This window comes from Pinus tabuliformis, chromosome 7 (assembly GCF_031772625.1).
Source record: "Pinus tabuliformis cultivar Carrire ecotype Pingquan chromosome 7, CPIR1, whole genome shotgun sequence".
In the NCBI taxonomy this organism is placed as follows: Eukaryota; Viridiplantae; Streptophyta; class Pinopsida; order Pinales; family Pinaceae; genus Pinus; species Pinus tabuliformis.
Window position 1 is genome coordinate 294,266,760 of NC_142293.1, and position 20,725 is coordinate 294,287,484.

The following is a 20,725-nucleotide window of genomic DNA, read 5'->3' on the forward strand; positions in this document are numbered from 1 at the left end:
CTTTGTGTTTATGGTTATCTCTGTATTTTATTGCGTTCCTGTTTAAATCCGGATCAAGGACAACCCGCCAAAGCTGCAAGCAAAGAACAGTGCCGTGAAGCCAAAAAAGGACACAAGAAAGTGGTGTGAGTTCCATAAGAGCTCCACTCACAACATAAGTGAGTGTCGAGCCAAGCAATCACTGGTGGCCGAGCTAAAGGTTTTAGAATTAGATGCATGTTCCGACTCTAAGTCAGAACCCGATAAGGGGAATGACAAAGGGAAGCATATTATCGATGCAGAGCCCAACACCACCTTTTCCACCACGAAGATCCAGAGGAGGAGGAGTGTCCCTTCCACTCCCAGATGTGGGTAAAGGGCTCCCCACTACAGTTCATTGTTGATAGCGGGAGCCAAAAGAACCTCATTTCGACAGAGACCATGAAGCAGCTGGGATTACTGACCATAGCAAATCCACAACCGTACACCATCGGTTGGCTTCACCAAGGACAGGATCTTCGCGTGAGCCAGCAGTGTCACCTTCCATACAACATCAAGCCCTTCACGGATGAGGTATTGTGTGACATTGCTCCCTTTGAAGTTTGTGATGTATTATTAGGACAACCATACTTATGGAAGCGACATGCTGTGTATGAATCAAGGCCCCGTGCTGTTATTGTTACTTTGGGAAATAAGTTGTACAAGATACTGGAGGTAGCACTGCCTACCGCCATCTCTTTGATTACTGCAAAACAATGTAGTAAGCTCGTTTCCAAAACCGGGAAATTTGTTTTCCTAATGATATGCCCTCAAGGAAAGACGAAGACGGTGGTCATGACCTCTAGACAGGGCCCCTCCGCACGACAACTACAGATGGACAAGGTCGTGGAGGAGTACGAGGACATCTTCACCTCCCCTGCAGGGGTTCCTCTGCACTATCAGGTCAAGCACTCCATCGATCTGACCCCAGGTGCGCTACTGCAAAATGGACCAATCTATCGGCACTCCGTTCTGGAGAATGATGAAATGAAGAGGCAGATTCAGAAGCTGCTACAGAAAATTCACATTCATCCAAGTTCATCGCCCTGTGGGAGCCTAATTGTGTTGGTACAAAAGAAGGATGGGACTTGGAGACTCTGTATTGACTATCAGGCGCTAAACAAGATCACTGTCCATAATAGGTACCCGATCCCATGGATTGATGACCTCTTGGACCAACTGAAGGGGGAAAAATATTTCAGTAAGATCGATTTGAAGTCAGGATATCACTAGGTACCAATCGAACCCTCCAATGTGTGGAAGACTTCCTTCAAAGCCAAGGGCGGCCTTTTCAAATGGTTGGTTATGCCTTTCAGATTGACGAATGCTCCTGCAACCTTCATGCGGCTAATGGATAACATCTTGTAGCCATTCACCAACTCATTTGTAGTGGTATACTTGGATGACATCCTTATATTCAACCAGAGTTGGGAAGAGCACCTCCACCACATCCGACAGGTTCTCCAAACACTACGGCAACATAAGTTATGTGCCAATTTGGAAAAATGCACTTTTGGCATGACCCAGGTTCAGTATCTGGGATACATTATTGATGAACAGGGGATGCATGTGGATCCATCCAAGATCCAATTCATTCAAGATTTGCCATCTCCAACCACTCTGATAGAGCTCCGCAGCTTTCTAGGTCTTGCCAACTTCTACCGTAGGCTCATGTTGGGATTTTCTCATATCACTTGGCCCTTGAGTCAAGTCACCAAGGGAGGAGCGAAAGCAAAATTCTTTTGGTCTGAATCTCAACAAAAGACATTCACAAAGTTGAAAGATCACCTCTGCACGACACCAATGCTCGCATTTCCAGACTTGCAACAGCCATTTGAGGTCGAGATAGATGCCTCTAACTATGCTATTGGGGCAGTCCCTACTCAACACAGGAATCCAGTGGCATATCACAGTGAGACACTTTTAGACACAGTCTAGAAGTCTCCCACTTATGACAAAGAGATGTATTCCATTGTGCAGGCCTGCCGACAATGGAAGCATTACATTTTGGGGAAGGAAATGGTCATCCACATAGACCACCAACCGCTACAATTCATACAGACCCAAGGGAAATTGCATAATGATCGCCATCAGAAGTGGTCCACATACCTGCAATAGTTCCTTTTGAATATCAAGTATAAGAAAGGTAGCACCAATAATGTTGCAGATTGCCTCAGTCGACCACCGATCATGGCATTAACCATTGTGTTGAACTCTTGTGGGCACGAGACTTCTGATTGGCCACTTCTCTACAAAAGAAACCCATAATTTGGCCACACATACTAGACACTCTTGGAGGGTCAACATGTCCCAAATTTTCACCTCCAGGATGCCCTATTATGCCACCTGGGTCACCTTTATGTTCCTTCAAGCGAGCGTGCCAAGATGATATGGGAAGCACACTACAGTTAGGCTGTCGAACATTTCAGGGTCGAGAAAATGGTGGCAGTACTGCAGAAGTATTTCTGTTGGCCGAATCTTTGACAAGATGTCGGGAAGTACATCAAATCATGCACTGCCTGTGCCATTGCCAAACCGACCATCAAGAAGCAAGGCCTCTATACCCTGCTGCCTACCCCTAGTTGATCTTGGGAATCCATCTCCATGGATTACATGTCAAGCCTTCCTTCCACTAAGCATGGAAATGACTGTGTTTTTGTGGTTGTCGACAGGTTCTCGAAGATGGCCATTATGGCAGCCTGCAAGAAGAATATCATAGTAGAAGCCACTGCTAAACTCTTCTTTGAACAAGTGTGGGTACACTTTGGGATCCCAGAATCTATCATCTCAGATTGGGACAGCAGGTTCCTTGGTACATTTTGGTCCAGTCTCTGGTCGATGCTCGACACTAAACTCACTAAGTCCATAGCCTTCCATCCTCAAATTTATGGCTAGACAGAGGTTGTCAATAGGATGATTGTACACATTCTGCACATGTACAACTCAAAGAATCCACGCACATGGGATGAAAGCCTCTCCTATGTTTATCACAGCTATGACCGGGCTCTCCATAGCTCAACTGGCCACAATCCTTTTCAAGTGGGCTTGGGATTCCAGCCACTATGTCCCATTGATGTGGCCATGCCATTTGTAGCTACTCACGCAAATTCGGCTCATGTCCAGTCTGAAACATATAAGTCAAAAAACTTCATTGAGCACATCCAAAATATTTTCCAATAGGTCCATGACATTCAGGAGAAATCAAATGCCAAGTACAAGCAGCGACATGATCAACATCGGGTGCCACACAAGTTTCAGGTGGGTGACAAAGTCTTGTTTCATTTGCAAAAGGAACGCCTTACCAGAGCCTATAGGAAACTCAAACCACTCTGATATGGTCCTTACACCATTACCAAGGTTGTGGGAGATAATTCATTTAAGCTCAGCATTCCCCCATTCCTTGGCCTGCACCCACTGTTCAATGTGGACCACTTTTGGCCATACTTTCCACCATTACTAGACACATCCGACATTGCAGAATAGCTCACACCCACAAAGTTAAATCCAGATTACATGGAACAAGCTGCAACTGATCGGATCATGGAGACACAGATTAATCACACTCACCAACAGGATATCCAATTGTATCGCATTTTCAAAGCAGGCCAACTCCTTCACCAAGGCAAGTGGCTCACCAGGGACCAATTTCAGCAGAAGTTTCCTCATCTCATGGAGGAACTCAACGCAATGGGGACCATTGCTTCCTAAGGGGGGCGGAATGATCCAGGTGGATATTGGTGGCCACCCACCAAGTCCACTTGGACCCCCACCATTGTTTCTTTCAGCGTTTCATTTTCCTTAATTATAGCACAACTTACTATTTTTAGCAGTTTTTCGGGTCTTGAACTTCCAGAGCCGTTTTGAGGCCCTAAACGATGTGTTTTTGGGAAACCTGGGAGAAACATGGGTCCATTGACCTATGTTTCTCTTCCCAAAGTTGTAGTTCTCGGATAGATATTTCTAACGAGATATTGTGCACGTCAAATGAAGATCGTATGCCAAAGTTACAACCCCGGGAAGTTGATGTACCAATTTACCCAAATAGGGCCCACAGTTTGGCGTTTCATCTTCTAGGGTTAGGTTTTCAGATGTTTAGGGTTTTCCATTGTTTCTAAAAAATGAATAGGCCTTCGAGCCTCATTGTAACATAGTTCAGAGGCATGTAGCCACCACATCTCTTATTAGAGATAAGCTACCATCGACCTAGCTGGTTTATTTCCATTACTGTTTGTAAGCATATTTCAGTATTTTACATTAATGAAATGAAGCATTATTTCCGCTACATCTCTGTGTTTATGGTTATCTCTGTAATTTGTTGTGTTCCTATTTAAATCCAGATCAACCTCCGATATGACATCATCGCTCCACGTGGCACCTCATGAGTGGTGACACGTGTCACCCAAGTTTGTCCCCTTAGGGCCCCTCAAAATGCCAAAACTTCCTGCCACATGTCCTTTCGTACCGCCACATCATACTAAAGTTAGATGCCACTGTAGCTTATCGAGACCAATCATATGCCACCATGTGTCCTGCTAGAGGAGAGAGAAAAGGGCCTGCCCACCTTTGGTTTTGCGATGAAATTGTTTGTTAATGCTTTGTCAGCATTCCCAATGTTCTCGATGGTTTTTAACACTATCGAAAAATTATGCATTTCGCAACTTTTTAAAGGTTGTCACCTTAAGAAGTTTCTATTCAAAGACTTTCAGATGTGCTGATGCTTTGATATTTAGGACCTCTAATATGCGATGCACCGATATGCATGATGTTCTGATGTTGTAATCGCCGATATGCTTGATACTCTGATGTTGTGATCGCCAATATGGTTGATGCTCTAATGTTGCGATCGTTGATACCTCTGGACCTTCGATATGCGATCTATGATATATATAACCTCCGATATTCCTTCCAAAGGCTTCAATCCTTGAACTTCAGCAGACCATAACTTTTGATCCAGGAGTGCATTTTGGACTTCCACATATCGTTGGAAAGAATTTTCAGAGCACTTTCCAATGGGAGGGTCTGATTCAGGCTTTCAGTCCTTCTTCTGCTTAGAAAATGACTGCAAACTTCTCTGCACATTTACTCTTTAGACAAATGGAAACACATTTTGCAGTACCATTGGGAATGGAGTCAAAAATATATTGAACCTATAAAACCAGAAAATATCCATGGATCTATTGGGAGTCCTTTCCTCATAATACTGAAATGAAAAACTACAAACTCTAAAAACTGGAAACTAAACACTCACATAGTGAGCTTATTTATATACAACTCCTGCTTAGGCATATGGCTCAATTCACCCAAGTGAGGTCAACCTTCCAATGATACTAGTCCAGCATATGAGTACTAGACCTTATGCCATTATTCTCTTGGAATTCAACAACTCAAATAGGCATGCACCACTACCCCCAAACTGATATTTTATGTTCAACTCTTTTAATCTCCTCCATGCACCTTCTAGTTGGGCTTGTAATTGATATATATTGTTGCAAGACAAAGAGACATGTTTACAATAAGATTCAAACAGTGGAGTCCCTAAGGTGAGAGACCTTCAACCCACACTTCCCTTGCTCACCCGACAGAGGGAATGTAAAAATTGTCGTACCGAGGGAAAAATATTCTGATTCGTTCCCTGACAACAACGTCAGAAAGACGTTGTATCTTTTTCTATCTCTAGTCACACAATTACTTTTAGAATATATATAATCCTCCTAGAGACAACCTCTGGGTTGATAGGAGACCATTGCCTAGGGCATCCGAGAGGAGTGCTTTTGAATATTATCTAAAATCTTTCTACTACACTCCATATGTCCGTAATTGGTTCAATAGCCCTTCACTAAGGTAAACTCAATAAAACACATAGATCGAAATAAGCATTGGTAGATATGGCTAATATCAAAGATAAATTCATTGGTTCTGGTGGCTGACACACAATAATACACAATTTAACATTGTTATTGTCGTATAGATGAACATGAGGAAGGAAAGGAGGGAAATCAATGCAGAGGGCTAGACATAACACAAAATACTAAGCAACAATCTCCAGCATAAATATTGAAGAGTGAGGAGGTGAAAATGCAGAAAACATGGAGCGCAAATAAAGGTCTCAAGATCTATGCCTCATGAATACATTTGTCACCAATTAGCATAAGTAAATATGTGCTTACATACAGGTAGTGTAGGCTATAAATAACACATGTAAATCTATGATTACACAGGTACTGCTGGCTATCAAATAACAAAAGTAAATCTGTGTTTACATAAGTACTTCTCACTACTTAGTAGCATACATAAAAAATGATAAAGTGAAACCAACACCTTCATAACACAATCTCAGAAGAAGAAAGTCATACATGAAATGATATACAAAGGGGAAAACATATTGTGCATTGCTCTGATTGACTGCTTTATTAATCTTTGAAGTTGGAGTCCAAATCACCAATCCATACATTTAACAATTTTATATGCTCGAGCACCTTATGAACAAGCACATTGAACCAAAGTGGAACCACTCTCTCTGCAAATAGAGCTCAGAATTTGCAAAAGTAGAATTCAGGCCTCTAGAATGCAGAAATTGGGAACCTAGTGTAAGTGTTTCTTCCCCCTATTTATAAGGAGAGGGGGGGCTTTGAAAAATAGTTACAAAACATATCAATTGAGCTCCAACTATCTAATTGACTAGCTGTCTCAACGTGTGAACGTTATATTGCCCAAAATTATTACAATCGGATTTGATTTTGTTCTTGAAAATGAAAAAATTACAGCATAATAGATATAAAGAAAACTGAATGATAGTTGAGGAAAATATCTCCCCGTCATTCCTGTGATGGCCTCTGATCAGTTCACGTCTTTTCCATGATGTTCCTCTTTAGTTTTTTAGCTGTTCACCTGTCGCTTTCACCTTAATTGCTTGAATTCCCCACTCTCTGGAGCTAGGAGCGATGAACTGTCGGTTTCTTGCCACAGTGAAGAAACAAAATTTGACGTGGCAGTATTTCATTACCTGAATGCGTGGAGCTCCATGCTGAGAAATTAATTCATAGGTGACTTCCACACTACTTCCTGAGTGCCATACCTCCATTTACTCACTAAAGACGTGCGTCGAAGCACAGGGATGGTTTGTATCACCTCAAGGAAGACTCAATACTCTTTCTCGTGGATCATGGTCGTTCCTGCCTTGACCTAATGATCTTTGACAGCCGCCATGACTCCTAAGACCACCTCTCTGTTCCCGCATTCAATCTTGCAGATATCGACCATAGGCCTTTAACTCTCTATACCGTGCTTATCAGAGAAATTCCATATCGCAATTTTCACAGTGGTGCAGTATTCTAATCTTTAGATTTCCAACCTCCAATATGATGAGCTCCTTGTACTTAGCCCTTCTCGCATTTCTCACCATAGGACCGAGGGCTGTGACCTGTCATTTAGCACTTAGTTGCTAGAGAATTTTTGTTCCTTTCGGGGGTTGTTTTTCCTTCTTTAAGTGCTCATCACCCTTGGTTCTTTAAGCCTTTGTGACCGTGGTGCCAACCCAATATCGAAGCCCCCTTATCAAAACGTTTTCAAGTATCGAGTGTTACAAAGTGTCGACATTGTCATCCTATCATTCATCGACCTTCCAATGTGTCGATGCTCTGATATTCATGACCTCTGATATGTGATGCGCTAATATGCTTGACCTCCGATATGCGATCGCCAATATGCCTGATGCTCTGATGTTGCGATCGCTGATATACCTGATGCTTTGATGTTTTGATTAGCGATATGGCTAATGCTATGATATTACAATCACTAATATCTCTGGACCTCCTATATGAGATCATCGATATACCGGACCTCCGATATTCCTTCCTGAGGCTTAATTCCTTAAACTTCAACAGACCATATCTTTTGATCCAGGGGTCCATTTTTGGACTTCCACATACCGTTGGAAAGCTTGTTCAGAGAACTTTCCAATGGAGAGGGTCTAATTTCGGCTTTGAGTCCTTCTACTGCTTGGAAAATGACTGCAAACTTCTCTTCTCATTTACTCTTTGGACAACTCGAAACACATTTTGTAGTCACTGACAACATCACGAATTGCTGATTCTTTTAGATAAAAAATAAATAAAGAATATAAAACATAAAATAAAATATAAAATATTTAATTTTTTTAGTTTCATTATAGAATAAAGAAAAAATTTTAAGTTAAATTTCCAAAATTTTAGGTTGCTTAAAAATCTTAAAAACTTTTTAAAACATGGAAAAACTAAATTATCTTGATTTTTTTTTTAGAAGAAAAAAACAAAATTGGTTTATATTAAACAAATTGTTTTACATGATGCAGCATCAACATATGAATTGAGGCCATCAAGCGAGATCTTTGAAAAACATATTATGTGGACATCTAAAGGGAACCATCTGATCTAAACCATAAGCATCCAAAAACATCTAAACTAAAATTTCAGCATTTGGGGAACCCTGAACCAAAACCCTAGCTGGAGGCTGCCTTGAATGCTGAGAAATAAAACATAGAAAACTCTTGTTGATAATCCTCAAAAGATTGGGATGAATCCCTCGCCCACAGAAAACCTTGCCTGAATATCTGAAAGCGTATCCTACCTCTAGTCATCCTCAAACCATCCTTTGACATTTTATCTACTAGTCGATTTTAATGGCGTCGAACGTGTGTGAAAGTGAGGATATTAAACTGCTCAGACATTGCCCTGATGCATCTTAGCCAGTTCGTGAGAGCTGGAGTATTGCATTCCAATCTATGGTTTGCCCAATTAATTGTGATCCTGGAGTCACCAAATATTGAAAGCGACATGAGGGATAGTTTGAGAGCATAGTACAAGAGTCCCCATAACACCATTACTTTAGCTTTAGAATTAGTCCCCCGACCACCAAACCAACTGTAAGCATAATATGAGCTAGGTTCCGTGATTAATATAGCTCCACAACCACATAACACATTATGTGCAGACCCATCAAAGAAACCAATAGGAAGGGTGGCCACACAACTAACAAAGGCTAGAACCCTGTCCTTTTCAATCATTGTAGGCCTCAAGGATTCCTAAAAAAAAATCAATAATTTTAATACTGATCCTATCTATAGAGAAAGTAATATCATCAAAAAGTAGTTTATTCCTCCCACACCAAATACCCTAACATATGAAGAAAGGAATAACTTTAAGGGGGCTATATTTCTGACTCCAATTAGTGAAACATTCATTGATAAAGGAGTATATTATGACATCGTGAACCTTCAAGTACTGCAAAACCTTAAACCATTCCTCCATGGTGCCCGAGTAGTTTAAAAATAAATGCAGTTGATCTTCAATACTGTGTTAACAAATACAACATCTGCTAGGGCCATGAAATCCTCGCTTTTTCAAATTCTCCCATGTGAGAATTTTATTGTGTCCAAAGAGCCATCCAAACCACTTCAATTTTAAGGGCATATTTCATGTCCAAATCTTCCAAATCCATTCCATTCTAATAGGCAAAAGAATTTGAGGAGTGATGTAGAAGTATATTTCTTCAACCGATATTTGTTGTGTGGATCCACCATTCTAGATGAGAGTATCTACCTTATCGGTTAATGTTACTCCAACTTCATATAAATATTGGATGTAATCTTCCCAAAGTGTAACCCACTTCCCAACTAAACCCATTTCCTCGGCATTATACCATATTGGATGTAGTCCCATAAAATCGTCCCTCTCATGTAGATGTTGAAGGGTATATATGCCCAACTCATGTATATGATGGATGATCTCTCCGGGAGGATATGGTTTCCAAGAAAGCCACGTATGAGATCGAAGTCCATTGCCACCTTAGAGCCTCTACAAACATACCAACACAAGTTGCCCAGGAGCCACTATTTAGTTTTCATGAATCCCATCTAGATATATGGTCCATTATGAATTGGTGGAGCCCCACTCAGAATCCATTCCCAGAAAGAGTTATTTTTAAAGTAATTTTCTAAGAGAATCTTCAACCATAGCCTTGTTCCAAAGATAACCCTCCACAAGATTTTTGTAATCAACGATTGCCCAAATCTCTTCAGATTCTCTATGCCCCAACCACCTTCAACCTTTCACCTGGTGAGGGAATCCAAGCGAACCAAGTGGAAACATTCAGGGCCATGAGCACCTAGGCATAAGAAGTGACCCATTACCGAGTTGATGTAATTTATCACCTTCTTAGGAAGTATAAAGGGATGCATACAATATACTATTATACCTTGTAAGATTGACTGTACAAGGATCAATCGCTCGCCCAACGATAGCCATCTGTAAGCCCAAGTTGAGAGTCTATATTTGATTTTTTGTAAAAGCTATTCCCATTGTTTTATTCTATATCTATTTGGCTGGAGAGTAAAACCAAGGTACATGAAACCATGCTCCAACTCAGATTTTTTGACAGATAGAATGTTTGCAATTTCCTCTATGCAACGACCATCTTCTGAAGCAAAAATAAGAAGGGATTTCCTTTCATTCATATATAAACTTGACGCATCTCCAAAATTTATGATAACCAAATGTATATGAGTCTATTGTGACAATGAGGCACAACCAAAAACCAACACATCATCGACGAAGATAAGATGGGTGACCGTATTACTTCTAGACACCTTAACACCTTCAAACAAGCCACATTAATCAACCAAAGTAATCCTCCAACTTAAACCACTATGACAAAAAAAAAATAAAAAGAGAAAAACCATCCTTGTCTTAAACCACGAAACACCTGAAAAAAGAAAAAAAAAAACACTATTTATCAACCCAACATAATTTAATAAATATACACAAGCCACTTTCATTTCACTCCTTCCAAAAAATTATCTTGAAACTTTGACCAATAAAAGTATGTGTATTGCTTCAAAAACCCTCAACATTTAAATGGAAACCTTTAAAACTTTGAAATATAAAACGATCCAAAATGTAAACTTTTGCCAAATTTTCTGCCTAACACTTTTATTCAAAATTTATTTTAAATACTTTTTAATTTGAAATAACTTTTAAAATACAATCATGGTTAAAATTATACAAATCAGCAGTATGGCATTAGAAGTATGTTACCAAAATATTAAAAGATTGGTTAAATTTCAACATTCAGAAATAGGAAAGTGAATTTGTGATTAAAGCGACAGTAACCAATTAGTCTAACTGTAATACATGTGATTAAACCAACAATAACTAATTAGTCCATCAGTAATTAATTCTCTCTGACCTCCAATTAGGCGATATAAACGGGTTTTGGTTTTTTTCTAAATAAAAAACGTTGTAGTGTAATGAGATTGTTTTTTTGCCTTGAAAGTTATGGAAATTTTGGTTATATTTTGGAAAAATCCAGTAGGAATTTTTGTAAATTTAAGTAAAAGCTGTTAAATTTCATAATTTCATAATTTTAGGTGCTCCTGAAGTTTTTGATGATGCTGAATCCATTTCCACCATCAAAAACATGATTCAAACACTGCCTCTACAAGATTTTTTTTAATTTTTTTTGCCCAAATTCCAACTACTTTTGGCCATCAAGACATAGGAAAGTGAATTTGTGATTAAAGTGACAACAACCAATTAGTCAAACTGTAATCCTTGTGATTAAACCAACAATAACTAATTAGTCAATCCGTAATTAATTCTTTCTGACCTCTGATTAGGGGGACATAAACAGGTCTTGGTTCTTTTCCCGATAAAAAAGGTTGTAATCTAAAGAGAGTGTTTTCTCCCTGAAAATTATGGAAATTCTGGTCATATTTTAGAAAAATCTGGTAGGAATTTTTCTAAATCTAAGTAAAAGCTGTTAAATTTCATAATTTTAAGTGCTCCAGAGGTTTTTGATGTTGTTGAATTCATTTCCATCATCTAAAACATGATTCAAATAATGTCTCTACAATATTTTTTGAACTTTTTTGCCCAAATTTCAATCACTTGTGGTTATCTAGACAATTCCTCTGAATTTTTATTTGCCCAAATTCCAACCACTTTTGACCATCCAAACAATTCCTCCTGAAGGCTCAAAAAAAAATGACTTAAAACCATGCCAGGCAACCGGTCTTGGTTCTTTTCCGCATCAAAAAAGTGACTTTAGACAATCCGAGGCTGGTAAGCCATGTGAAGAACTCGATGCTTATTCACCGAGGGTCACTATTACAAATTTGGGAGGAAAGAGAATGGAATACAAATACATTATATTAAGCACTGCCATCAGAAGCTTTTGGTGCACGCCCTGCACAGTGGGCCAAGGGGTTCGTCTGATTCAAATAAATGTATATACTGAGTGAAAAAGAGTGCCCACATTCTGCCCTTTTGTTTTTTCTTCCCTGAGGCGGGAGGAGGCTGGGACCTTCGTGGGTTCTGCAACACTTATGTCCAGGTGGGACGCATCATTGCCGGAGACCAAAAAAAGAGGTCGGGCCATGGTCATGCCTAGGGAAGTGAGAAAGAAAAGATCCCAGTTGCTGGTTTGAAGGGAAACGTTAGGAATTGAATTGAATTTTCTATTGAGTTCTCTGGATACTGGGATTTGGCCTTTTTAATCCCAGGCATGGGCACATGGCATGCCCAAATTTAATAGATATATAGGTGTATTTTAAGAGCTGCCCAAATTTAATAGATATATAGGTGTATTTTAAGAGCTTCTATGCCTGTGCCCTTCTGTGAGCTTCTGACATGAAGAATACATTGGAGGAAGAGCTGTGGTAATGATGGAGGTGTGAAAATTGAGCATGGAGGCTCTGTAGTGCAATCCGTTAGGGATAGGAACAGGAATAAGATCATCTGGAAGAGGACAAAACCGATGGATTTTTGGTTTCGGTTCTCATCAATCGCAAGCCATGGAGTCGCTCCCACAGATGCCACGATCCTCGGCGACATTCTATACATTTGTCCCTTGTTCTTGGATGAGACTTTCTGTTCTCATCTGCCTTGTTTGCTTCCTCCTGCTTCTTCCTCTGCCTCCTGCTGCTGGTGCTCTGGAGGAGGAGCCATTGATGCCTAATTTCAATGTTACAGAGATTAAATTGAAGAGAATAGCAAAGCATCTCAAGAGATTGAACAAACCGGCCTTAAAGACTATTCAGGCACGTTGCTGCATCGGTATCTGCATCTGCCATGGTGTTGGAATATTTATATATCAATCTAATCCACAATTGAAACAAGGTTGCCAGTCATAGAAACGGTCATGTAACTACTGGTATGGAAATCACTGGTACATGTTGGTTTGGGGATTGTCAAAGTACAGAAGAATGCACTGAGAATCAAGAACCCATGATTTTTTTTATGATATTCATCTCTAATGTGATCGTGTTGCTTTGGTTTGTGATCGTGTTGGTTTGGTTTGGGGATTGTTAAAGTATAGAAGAATGCCCTGAGTATGAAGAACCCGTGATTCTTTCCATGTTATTTATGTCTAATGTGATCTATTTAATGGTGGAAAGACTCCATGTTAAAAATGTCCTGTTACCAGTGATTCAGGGAAGATACAGGGAAGAATGGTACCTGGCCAGTGATACAGGGAAGAATGGGGAGAATCAAACCTAGACTATATCACTGAGCTATATACTCTGTCATATATTATTCAGCTACATGGTCATTTCATGACTGGCAACCTTGTTCTGGATGTGGATTGATATCTAACAATACCCAACATTGTGGTTTGGTTTGGTTTTGTGTAATTTGTTTGGAATTTGTTTTCTGATCGTTTTGGATTTTGGGATTTGACAGAGTCCAGATGGAGATATTATTGATTGCGTGCTCGCTCATCAACAGCCTGCATTCGATCACCCTCGTTTGAAAGGACTCTTGCCTCGGGTAACCTCTGCAATGCCTAATTCAATCTCTTTTCATGGCCACCATGCATACATATGTTAGGATTTCGTTCTGTTTTAGTGATCTGTGGAGGATAAATGTGATGCAGGAACCGCCCGTGAGACGGCCCAAGGGCTATAAAATCGGATCTTCATTGAAGAATTTCCAGCCATGGCATCGACACGGGAAGTGTCCGAATGGGACTGTTCCCATTCGCCGTACGAAAAAGGAAGATGTTATGAGATTTGGGTCTGTGAAAAGATTTGGCCGTAAGCCCCATGGTCGGCCAACTCCCTGGAATCCTACGAAGCACTACACAGAAGATAGCTACACCCATGAAGTATGTTGTTGTCTGAGTATTTCTAAGGTCCTCTTCTCAAATTTTAGGCATCATCAGATTATTATGAACCAAGTTTTAATCCAGTCAAGTCCTATTCAAGGTTTGTGTGCAGTGGAACATGTTTCCAAGTACCCAATTCTCAATTCTGAATCTATTCAAATTTGGAAACAATCAGTCAAATTTTAGAGTTCTGAATCCATGAACACTCCATGAATCAATAAGAAAAATTTAAAAAGTTTGCTACACAAGTAAACTGCTCCCTACTTAAACTTAATTTCCTGTCATAATCTGATTATCTTTAACCTGAGAGAGTTCACTGCTGTTACAACATTGAGATTCGCACCTGCAGAAATTTCAATTCATATTCCTCTGCTATCTTTAGCAGGATAGAATTAGCTGTATTTCTAATGGTTTGAGATTTCTCTATACAGCATTCAGTAGGATTCGTGTCGGGGGACCAGTACTATGGTGCAAAAGCCAGTCTGAATGTATGGACGCCTCTTATACAGGACCCTTCTGAGTTCAGTCTGTCACAGATATGGATCATCTCTGGTCACTTTGAGGGTGATCTTGACACAATCGAAGTTGGGTGGCAAGTATGTATTACAGTTCTGCTCATTGCAATATTCTTGTTCCCCATATCTAAGGCAGCTTTGGGGCTAAATTTAATGTGTAAATTACTCTCAAATTTTGCAGGTCAGCCCGGAGATCTATGGAGATTCGTATCCTCGGTTTTTCACATATTGGACGGTTAGTGCAGCAAAGCTTCACATAATACCATTTGATCTATCCTACATTACATCCCAAATTGAGACCTAATGTTTTTTTGGGGTGTTTGCAGAGTGATGCTTACCAGTCTACTGGTTGCTATAACCTGTTATGCTCAGGATTCGTGCAAACAAATAATCAGCTCGCTCTTGGAGCTGCTATATACCCTACTTCTCAATATAATGGCGCCCAATTTGATATCAACTTGCTTGTTTGGAAGGTAAACAGTTACTTGTTTTTTCTCCTTTCAAACCATGAAGTTCTAATCATGTTATTATATAATTTGTTTAGTAAAGATTTTGTGTTTGCCGGGATGTAGCCATCCAGTCTCAGATCATAACAGAAACTGTTTCAGAATAGACTATACAAAATAGGCCCCCTATGAATCCACTAACTAGCATAAATCTACTGAATTGCAATTAACATCACTGTGCAAAATAGGCCCCTATCATTCCACTTACTAGCATATATCTACTGAATTGCAATTACCATCACTGCACAAATAGGCCCCTATGATTCCACTCACTAGCATAAATGTACTGAATTGCAATTACCATCACTGTACAAAATAGGCCCCTATGATTCCACTCACTAGCATAAATCTACTGCATTGCAATTACCATCACTGTAATTTTCAATTGGGTACCCAAATTAGCTCACTGTAATCACTGTAACTATTTAGGAAGATTTGTGTAGGAAGTTTGAAGAAAGTTTATGAGCTGATTCTGATGATTTCTCATATATGGATTGAACTGATCAGGATCCAAATGATGGAGACTGGTGGTTGGATTTTGGAGATAGACTATCAGTAGGGTATTGGCCTGCATCTCTCTTCAGCCATCTAGCAGATAATGCGATGACGGTTCAATGGGGAGGGGAGATTGTGAACAAAGGGTCCGAGGGCATGCACACCAGCACACAGATGGGCAGTGGCCATTTTGCAGAAGAAAGTTTCTCCAGAGCCAGTTATTTCAAAGATATTCAAGTGGTAGACTGGGACAACAGCTTGATACCTCCCATCAATCTACAGCTTGTCTCAGAACGTCCAGAATGCTATGACATTCAAGCAGGAGTGAATAACAAGTGGGGAAACTACTTCTACTATGGTGGACCAGGCCGAAATCCAAGATGTCCATGAGGCCCCTTCTTCCCACACATTATTATACACCGATCTACACATATTTTTCTCTTTTTGATTTCAGGGATTCATGTCTAATGAATTCTAGCTGGGTATACATTCGTTTTCTCCACCACTGTGTGTCATATTGACGATAGATCATCTCTGTGTTGTTCCCCGACGAGCAGTGATTCAGATATACTTTTCTTATTTCTTCTTACAGAGCTGATGTTTTCTTTGTCCAGTACATAATGTGGGTAAGGTAGGAGGACTGGAGTGATTATACACACTGTATGTTTCATTTTGTGGGTTCAAGTCCCAAGCCCTTCCTGTAACGTTCGTTCATGTCAAACGCCTAATAAGTCCAGTAAGGACATTATAAAAGAGAGACCATTATGCAGTGTGATTATCTCAAATTATTCTGCAACTGTATTCGCTTTTGCAGTTTGAAAATACGTTATCTTTTTCTTCACAGGGTTGGCAGGTACTTTTAAGGAGGTCTGCAGCATTTCTGAAACAAACTATGACATGTATTGACGCCACTTCTTCAAAGTAAAGCATGTGGTGTACGATCAAACCATTGACATCTCTTCTGTTTTCAAAGAAGACCACCCATTTTTCTCCGTGTGGGACTAAAATTCAAGACAACGCGTCTCGATTTTCAAATAAAACCCTTTAAAAATGTGCCCACAATCCAACTTCAACAAATTATTTTATATTTTTACGAAGATACAACATTATGTAATACGATAACATAAATATATGACAGATACATCTCAGAATATATGTATACATCATCATCTCGCTATATATACGCATTGTATATACTGCATATTTTGCTGTTTATTGCTTTCCTGATACAAAACAACCTCGAATACGATAACATAATATATGACAGATACATCTCAGAATATATGTATATATCATCATCTCGCTATATATATATATACACTAAATATTTCGCTGTTTATTGCTTTCCTGATACAAAACCACCTCAAATACGATAACATAATATATGACAAATACATCTCAGAATATATGTATTATCATTATCTCGCTATATATACACATTGTATATACTGCATATTTCGCTGTTTAGTGCTTTCCCGATACAAACCACCAACCAACAAAGCTCCAGCTGTGCACTGACCTCCTTTCCTCTCGCATGAACCACTTATCTTCCATGGCATTAATGCAAGTTAGTATGGTACAATAATACTGTTCTCGAATAAATAAAGGCCCCCACAATAAAAACAAAGTGCCAGACAAAAGGAGTAAATCCAGCATTTCCTCATTTTTAATCCAAATCGAATGATATGTTCAGACATTTATGTTCTTGCCACTGGGGTGTGAAATGCACGTCGTTTGATTCTCATCCCTTCTTTTCACTGCGATCATTAAATTCGACGTCGAAAGAAAAAAAGAAAAAAGCGAAACGCAGTTAACTGTTGAGAATTTTTTACAACACATAATAATAATTTCTATCACTATTAATTATTATGTCATACTTACGTTGATACATCTATTTAATTGGTTTATCATGATGCATCTATTTAATTGGATATTTTACATTCTTTACAGTGAAATCTGTGCTCCACATGGGCAACCAATATATATGGAGCTATTGATTCATTAATACACATTAAGGTACATTAGTCTTTATCTATCTATCCATTGATGCACCGTAGGATACATCCATCCCCATTCCTCATGGATTAACATCCCATCCCTTTGCATTTCGTACTATGATGAATGTGAAAAGATGGTGAATATTGAATGTATAGATACCCCGCCGATCAGTCAACTCCATTAACCCCTAAGTTGTTTACTCCTACCCACTTTCCCGCTCAAACATGGTTCGAGCACTTTGTAGAAGCAACTAGACAACATACAACACTGTTCACTTGCTAGTTCGAGCTCTTTACAACAACAACTTGGCAACCTACAACAAGGTTCACTTGCTAGTTCGAGCTCTTTACAACAAAAATTGGGCAACCTGCAACATGTTTCACTTGTAAGTCATCTTCTCTCTGTTTAAATTAGAGGTTATTGAATTGTAAGTCTGTCTCCCTGCCCATTTCTGTTTGAAATCCACATAAAGAAATGTAACATCCCTGGTGAAAATTCCATGTAATGAAGTTAATAAAGGCAAAATACTTAGGAAATTTTTTAGCGATGGAAATTTATCTTAATGTTTAAAACCTTGGTGAATCTCACAATTTTCTAATATGCAATCTGTAAAATATTTGATGATATCCTTGTAAACATGTTCAAATTTCTAATGGTTTTCATATAGTATCCATAAAATTTTGGCGATATCAAAGGTAAAATAATTTTATACTATAAAATTTGGGTGAATAGTTTTTAGAAAAAAGAGAAATTTGTGAATATTTTTTTTTGAAAAATCATGGAAAATTAGTCCACATACAAATATTAGCCCCTAAAATTTTTCCTTGAAAATAATAACCACAATTTGATGGAACACTTATTCCAAGCTGAATGTTGGGCAAAAACATAGTGATGGGGATCATTGGTGATTAATTAATGGCTAAGGAAATTGGCAAAAGCAATGGTGAAGGTTTTGGAAAGGCAAAGTGACATTTATTTATGAAAATAATGGAAATTAGGGGTAAAGGAAGGTGAAAGGTCAGAGGTTGCATGTGAGGAGGAAAATGAAAGAAAATAATGGGAAATGAAGAAAATAGAGACCTCATAACAAAAAGGCTTCTGAGAATTAGTACATAGATTTTTGTGAGTTAAGTTTTGGAGCTCTCACTCTATTCTCTCTCTCATACCCTTGGACACTTAGATATTTCTTGGATCACTCTTAGAGAGTGTGACATACTTAGAGTTTTGGAGCAAGAAGGCAAAGAAAGAGCAGGAAAGTGCAATAGGGCATTGGGATCAACAACTACAATAGGTTTTGCTAGCAAGTATCAAGTTGCATGTATGTTTTCCTCACTAATTTTGGCATGCATGGTATATGCAAGTGGTTTATTGGTCATGATCTGTCATTGGCATGGAAGATTGCCTAGATTGATAGTGGATTTGCCTAGCTTTGCCATTTTTTGTATAGTCATATTGTGGTGGGTTCATTTCTCTGTTTTTCTGGTTGGTTCTCATGTTTTCTTTAGCTTGGGTGGAGTTACTAGTTCCTGAAAGCCCTTGTTGGACAAACGCTCTAGAAGCCCTGTATTAGGTTGGGTTGAGTTATTAGTCCTGGGAGCCTTGGTTGGACAAACGCTCCCAAAGCCCTTGGTGGGTTGAGTTACTAGTCCTGGAAGCCGTGGTTGGACAAATGCTCTCGAAGCTCGGAGTAAGTTGTGGTTTGAGTTATTAGTCTTGGAAGCCTTGGTTGGAATAAATGCTCTGGAGCCTTGGAATGCTTGGGTAGAGATCGATCTGATGATGGTTTTGTGATGTTTGACCGTGAGGTGGTTTGGCTTCTGGAAGCCCTGGATGGTTTTGGATTGATGTGTTTTATGAGTTCCCACATTCATGCTTGGAATATGGCACAGGGGTGATTGGTTGAAGAGAGATTTGGCTCAACCATGTCTACGGTCGGGTGGTTCATGGAAGTCCCACAACGGGTTGGCCTTTACATTATTAATATGAGGTTATTTCTCGTTGTTATTTCATGAGTATTGTACTCGTTTATATGTGGATTATATGGCTATTGTTTCCTTGGTATTTCTGTTGTTATTATGTTGGTTATGCACATGTATTATGACAGTGGCTATGTATGGCTCACATCATGTTTTTACTTGTAAATGAATGAACAATATATCTATGACCTAACAGATGATAATGCAGCTGATGATAAAAGGGAACAATGCTTCTTAGCGATTCTCAGATAAGTATGAGACCCCTATACTCAAATTTGTTATTTAAATGTGTAGATTACATAATTGTGATATGTTTGACGAAATGCTTGTCATGGCTAGTAGGGGTCCAGTCAAGTCCTTGTCCAAGTAATTGGATGTGTATCATTATTCTATTGTTATCTTGCAATTCTGAAAGTGTCATTGAGTTTTGGGCGGTGACCTGGGCTCTCGACATGAAAAAATAGCTCAAATCTCGGAGATGAAAACACAACACTAGGAAGAAAAGTCCCTGGACACATGCCGACCCATGTTGTGGGAGAATTTGGAGCCTCTTGGATGCATGCTTGTCCATATCAAGGGAGCGTCCAGGGGTTTAATGGTCTAAAACCTCAGTTGGTTTCAGGGGCTGGTTACCTAATTCGTTGGGATGTCTCCTGAAAGTTCTATTGTTGATGTGGAAGGTTTGTGTGATGTGTTCCACAGGTTCCACTTCCTTATTGACACATAGGGACTAGAATCATATCATAGTAACTTCTTGTCACATGTCTACCTCGGTTGGCCGCTTACTTGGGTAGATCTGGGAGGAGGGTGTTACAAGAAAAGTCGTGGATGCCTTCCCATTTATTCTTGAAATCCGCTTGAAATCTGTTTAAGAAAAGTTGTGGATGCGGTGGGCGTAAGCTCCAATGGGGCTGTTGACTTCTCTTTTTATTTCTACACTTGTTTTTATTTTAGAACTTCCCTAGAATAAAAAATTTCAAAAGGTGATAGTTCAATCAAAAGAAGGGGTCTGCAACCTCTTGTTATAGACATTTTTGTGCCTTACAGCATTGAGCATGAAATGTCCATAATCTAAGGG

At 39.4% G+C, this 20,725-nt stretch overlaps 1 protein-coding gene across 1 annotated transcript; it reads left to right on the top strand.

Annotated features, from left to right (window-relative positions):
- Positions 1 to 12,180: 12,180 nt before the first annotated feature.
- On the top strand, positions 12,181 to 16,514 carry LOC149247038 (protein neprosin-like). Its single transcript, XM_089458106.1, has 7 exons — positions 12,181 to 13,090; positions 13,734 to 13,820; positions 13,927 to 14,157; positions 14,589 to 14,753; positions 14,854 to 14,907; positions 14,999 to 15,145; positions 15,686 to 16,514. The coding sequence occupies exons 1-7, from the start codon at positions 12,845 to 12,847 to the stop codon at positions 16,061 to 16,063; spliced, it is 1,308 nt and encodes a 435-aa protein (XP_089314232.1). The 5' UTR covers positions 12,181 to 12,844; the 3' UTR covers positions 16,064 to 16,514.
- The last annotated feature ends 4,211 nt before the right edge of the window (positions 16,515 to 20,725 follow it).

What these genes read in the sequence shown, in the direction of transcription:
- LOC149247038 (XM_089458106.1), top strand. Translation starts at nt 12,845, where the DNA reads ATGGAGTCGCTCCCACAGATGCCACGATCCTCGGCGACATTCTATACA. An exon ending in CAATCGAAGTTGGGTGGCAA is followed by an intron (nt 14,754 to 14,853) that starts GTATGTATTACA and finishes CAAATTTTGCAG; the next exon opens with GTCAGCCCGGAGATCTATGG. An exon ending in TCAACTTGCTTGTTTGGAAG is followed by an intron (nt 15,146 to 15,685) that starts GTAAACAGTTAC and finishes TGAACTGATCAG; the next exon opens with GATCCAAATGATGGAGACTG.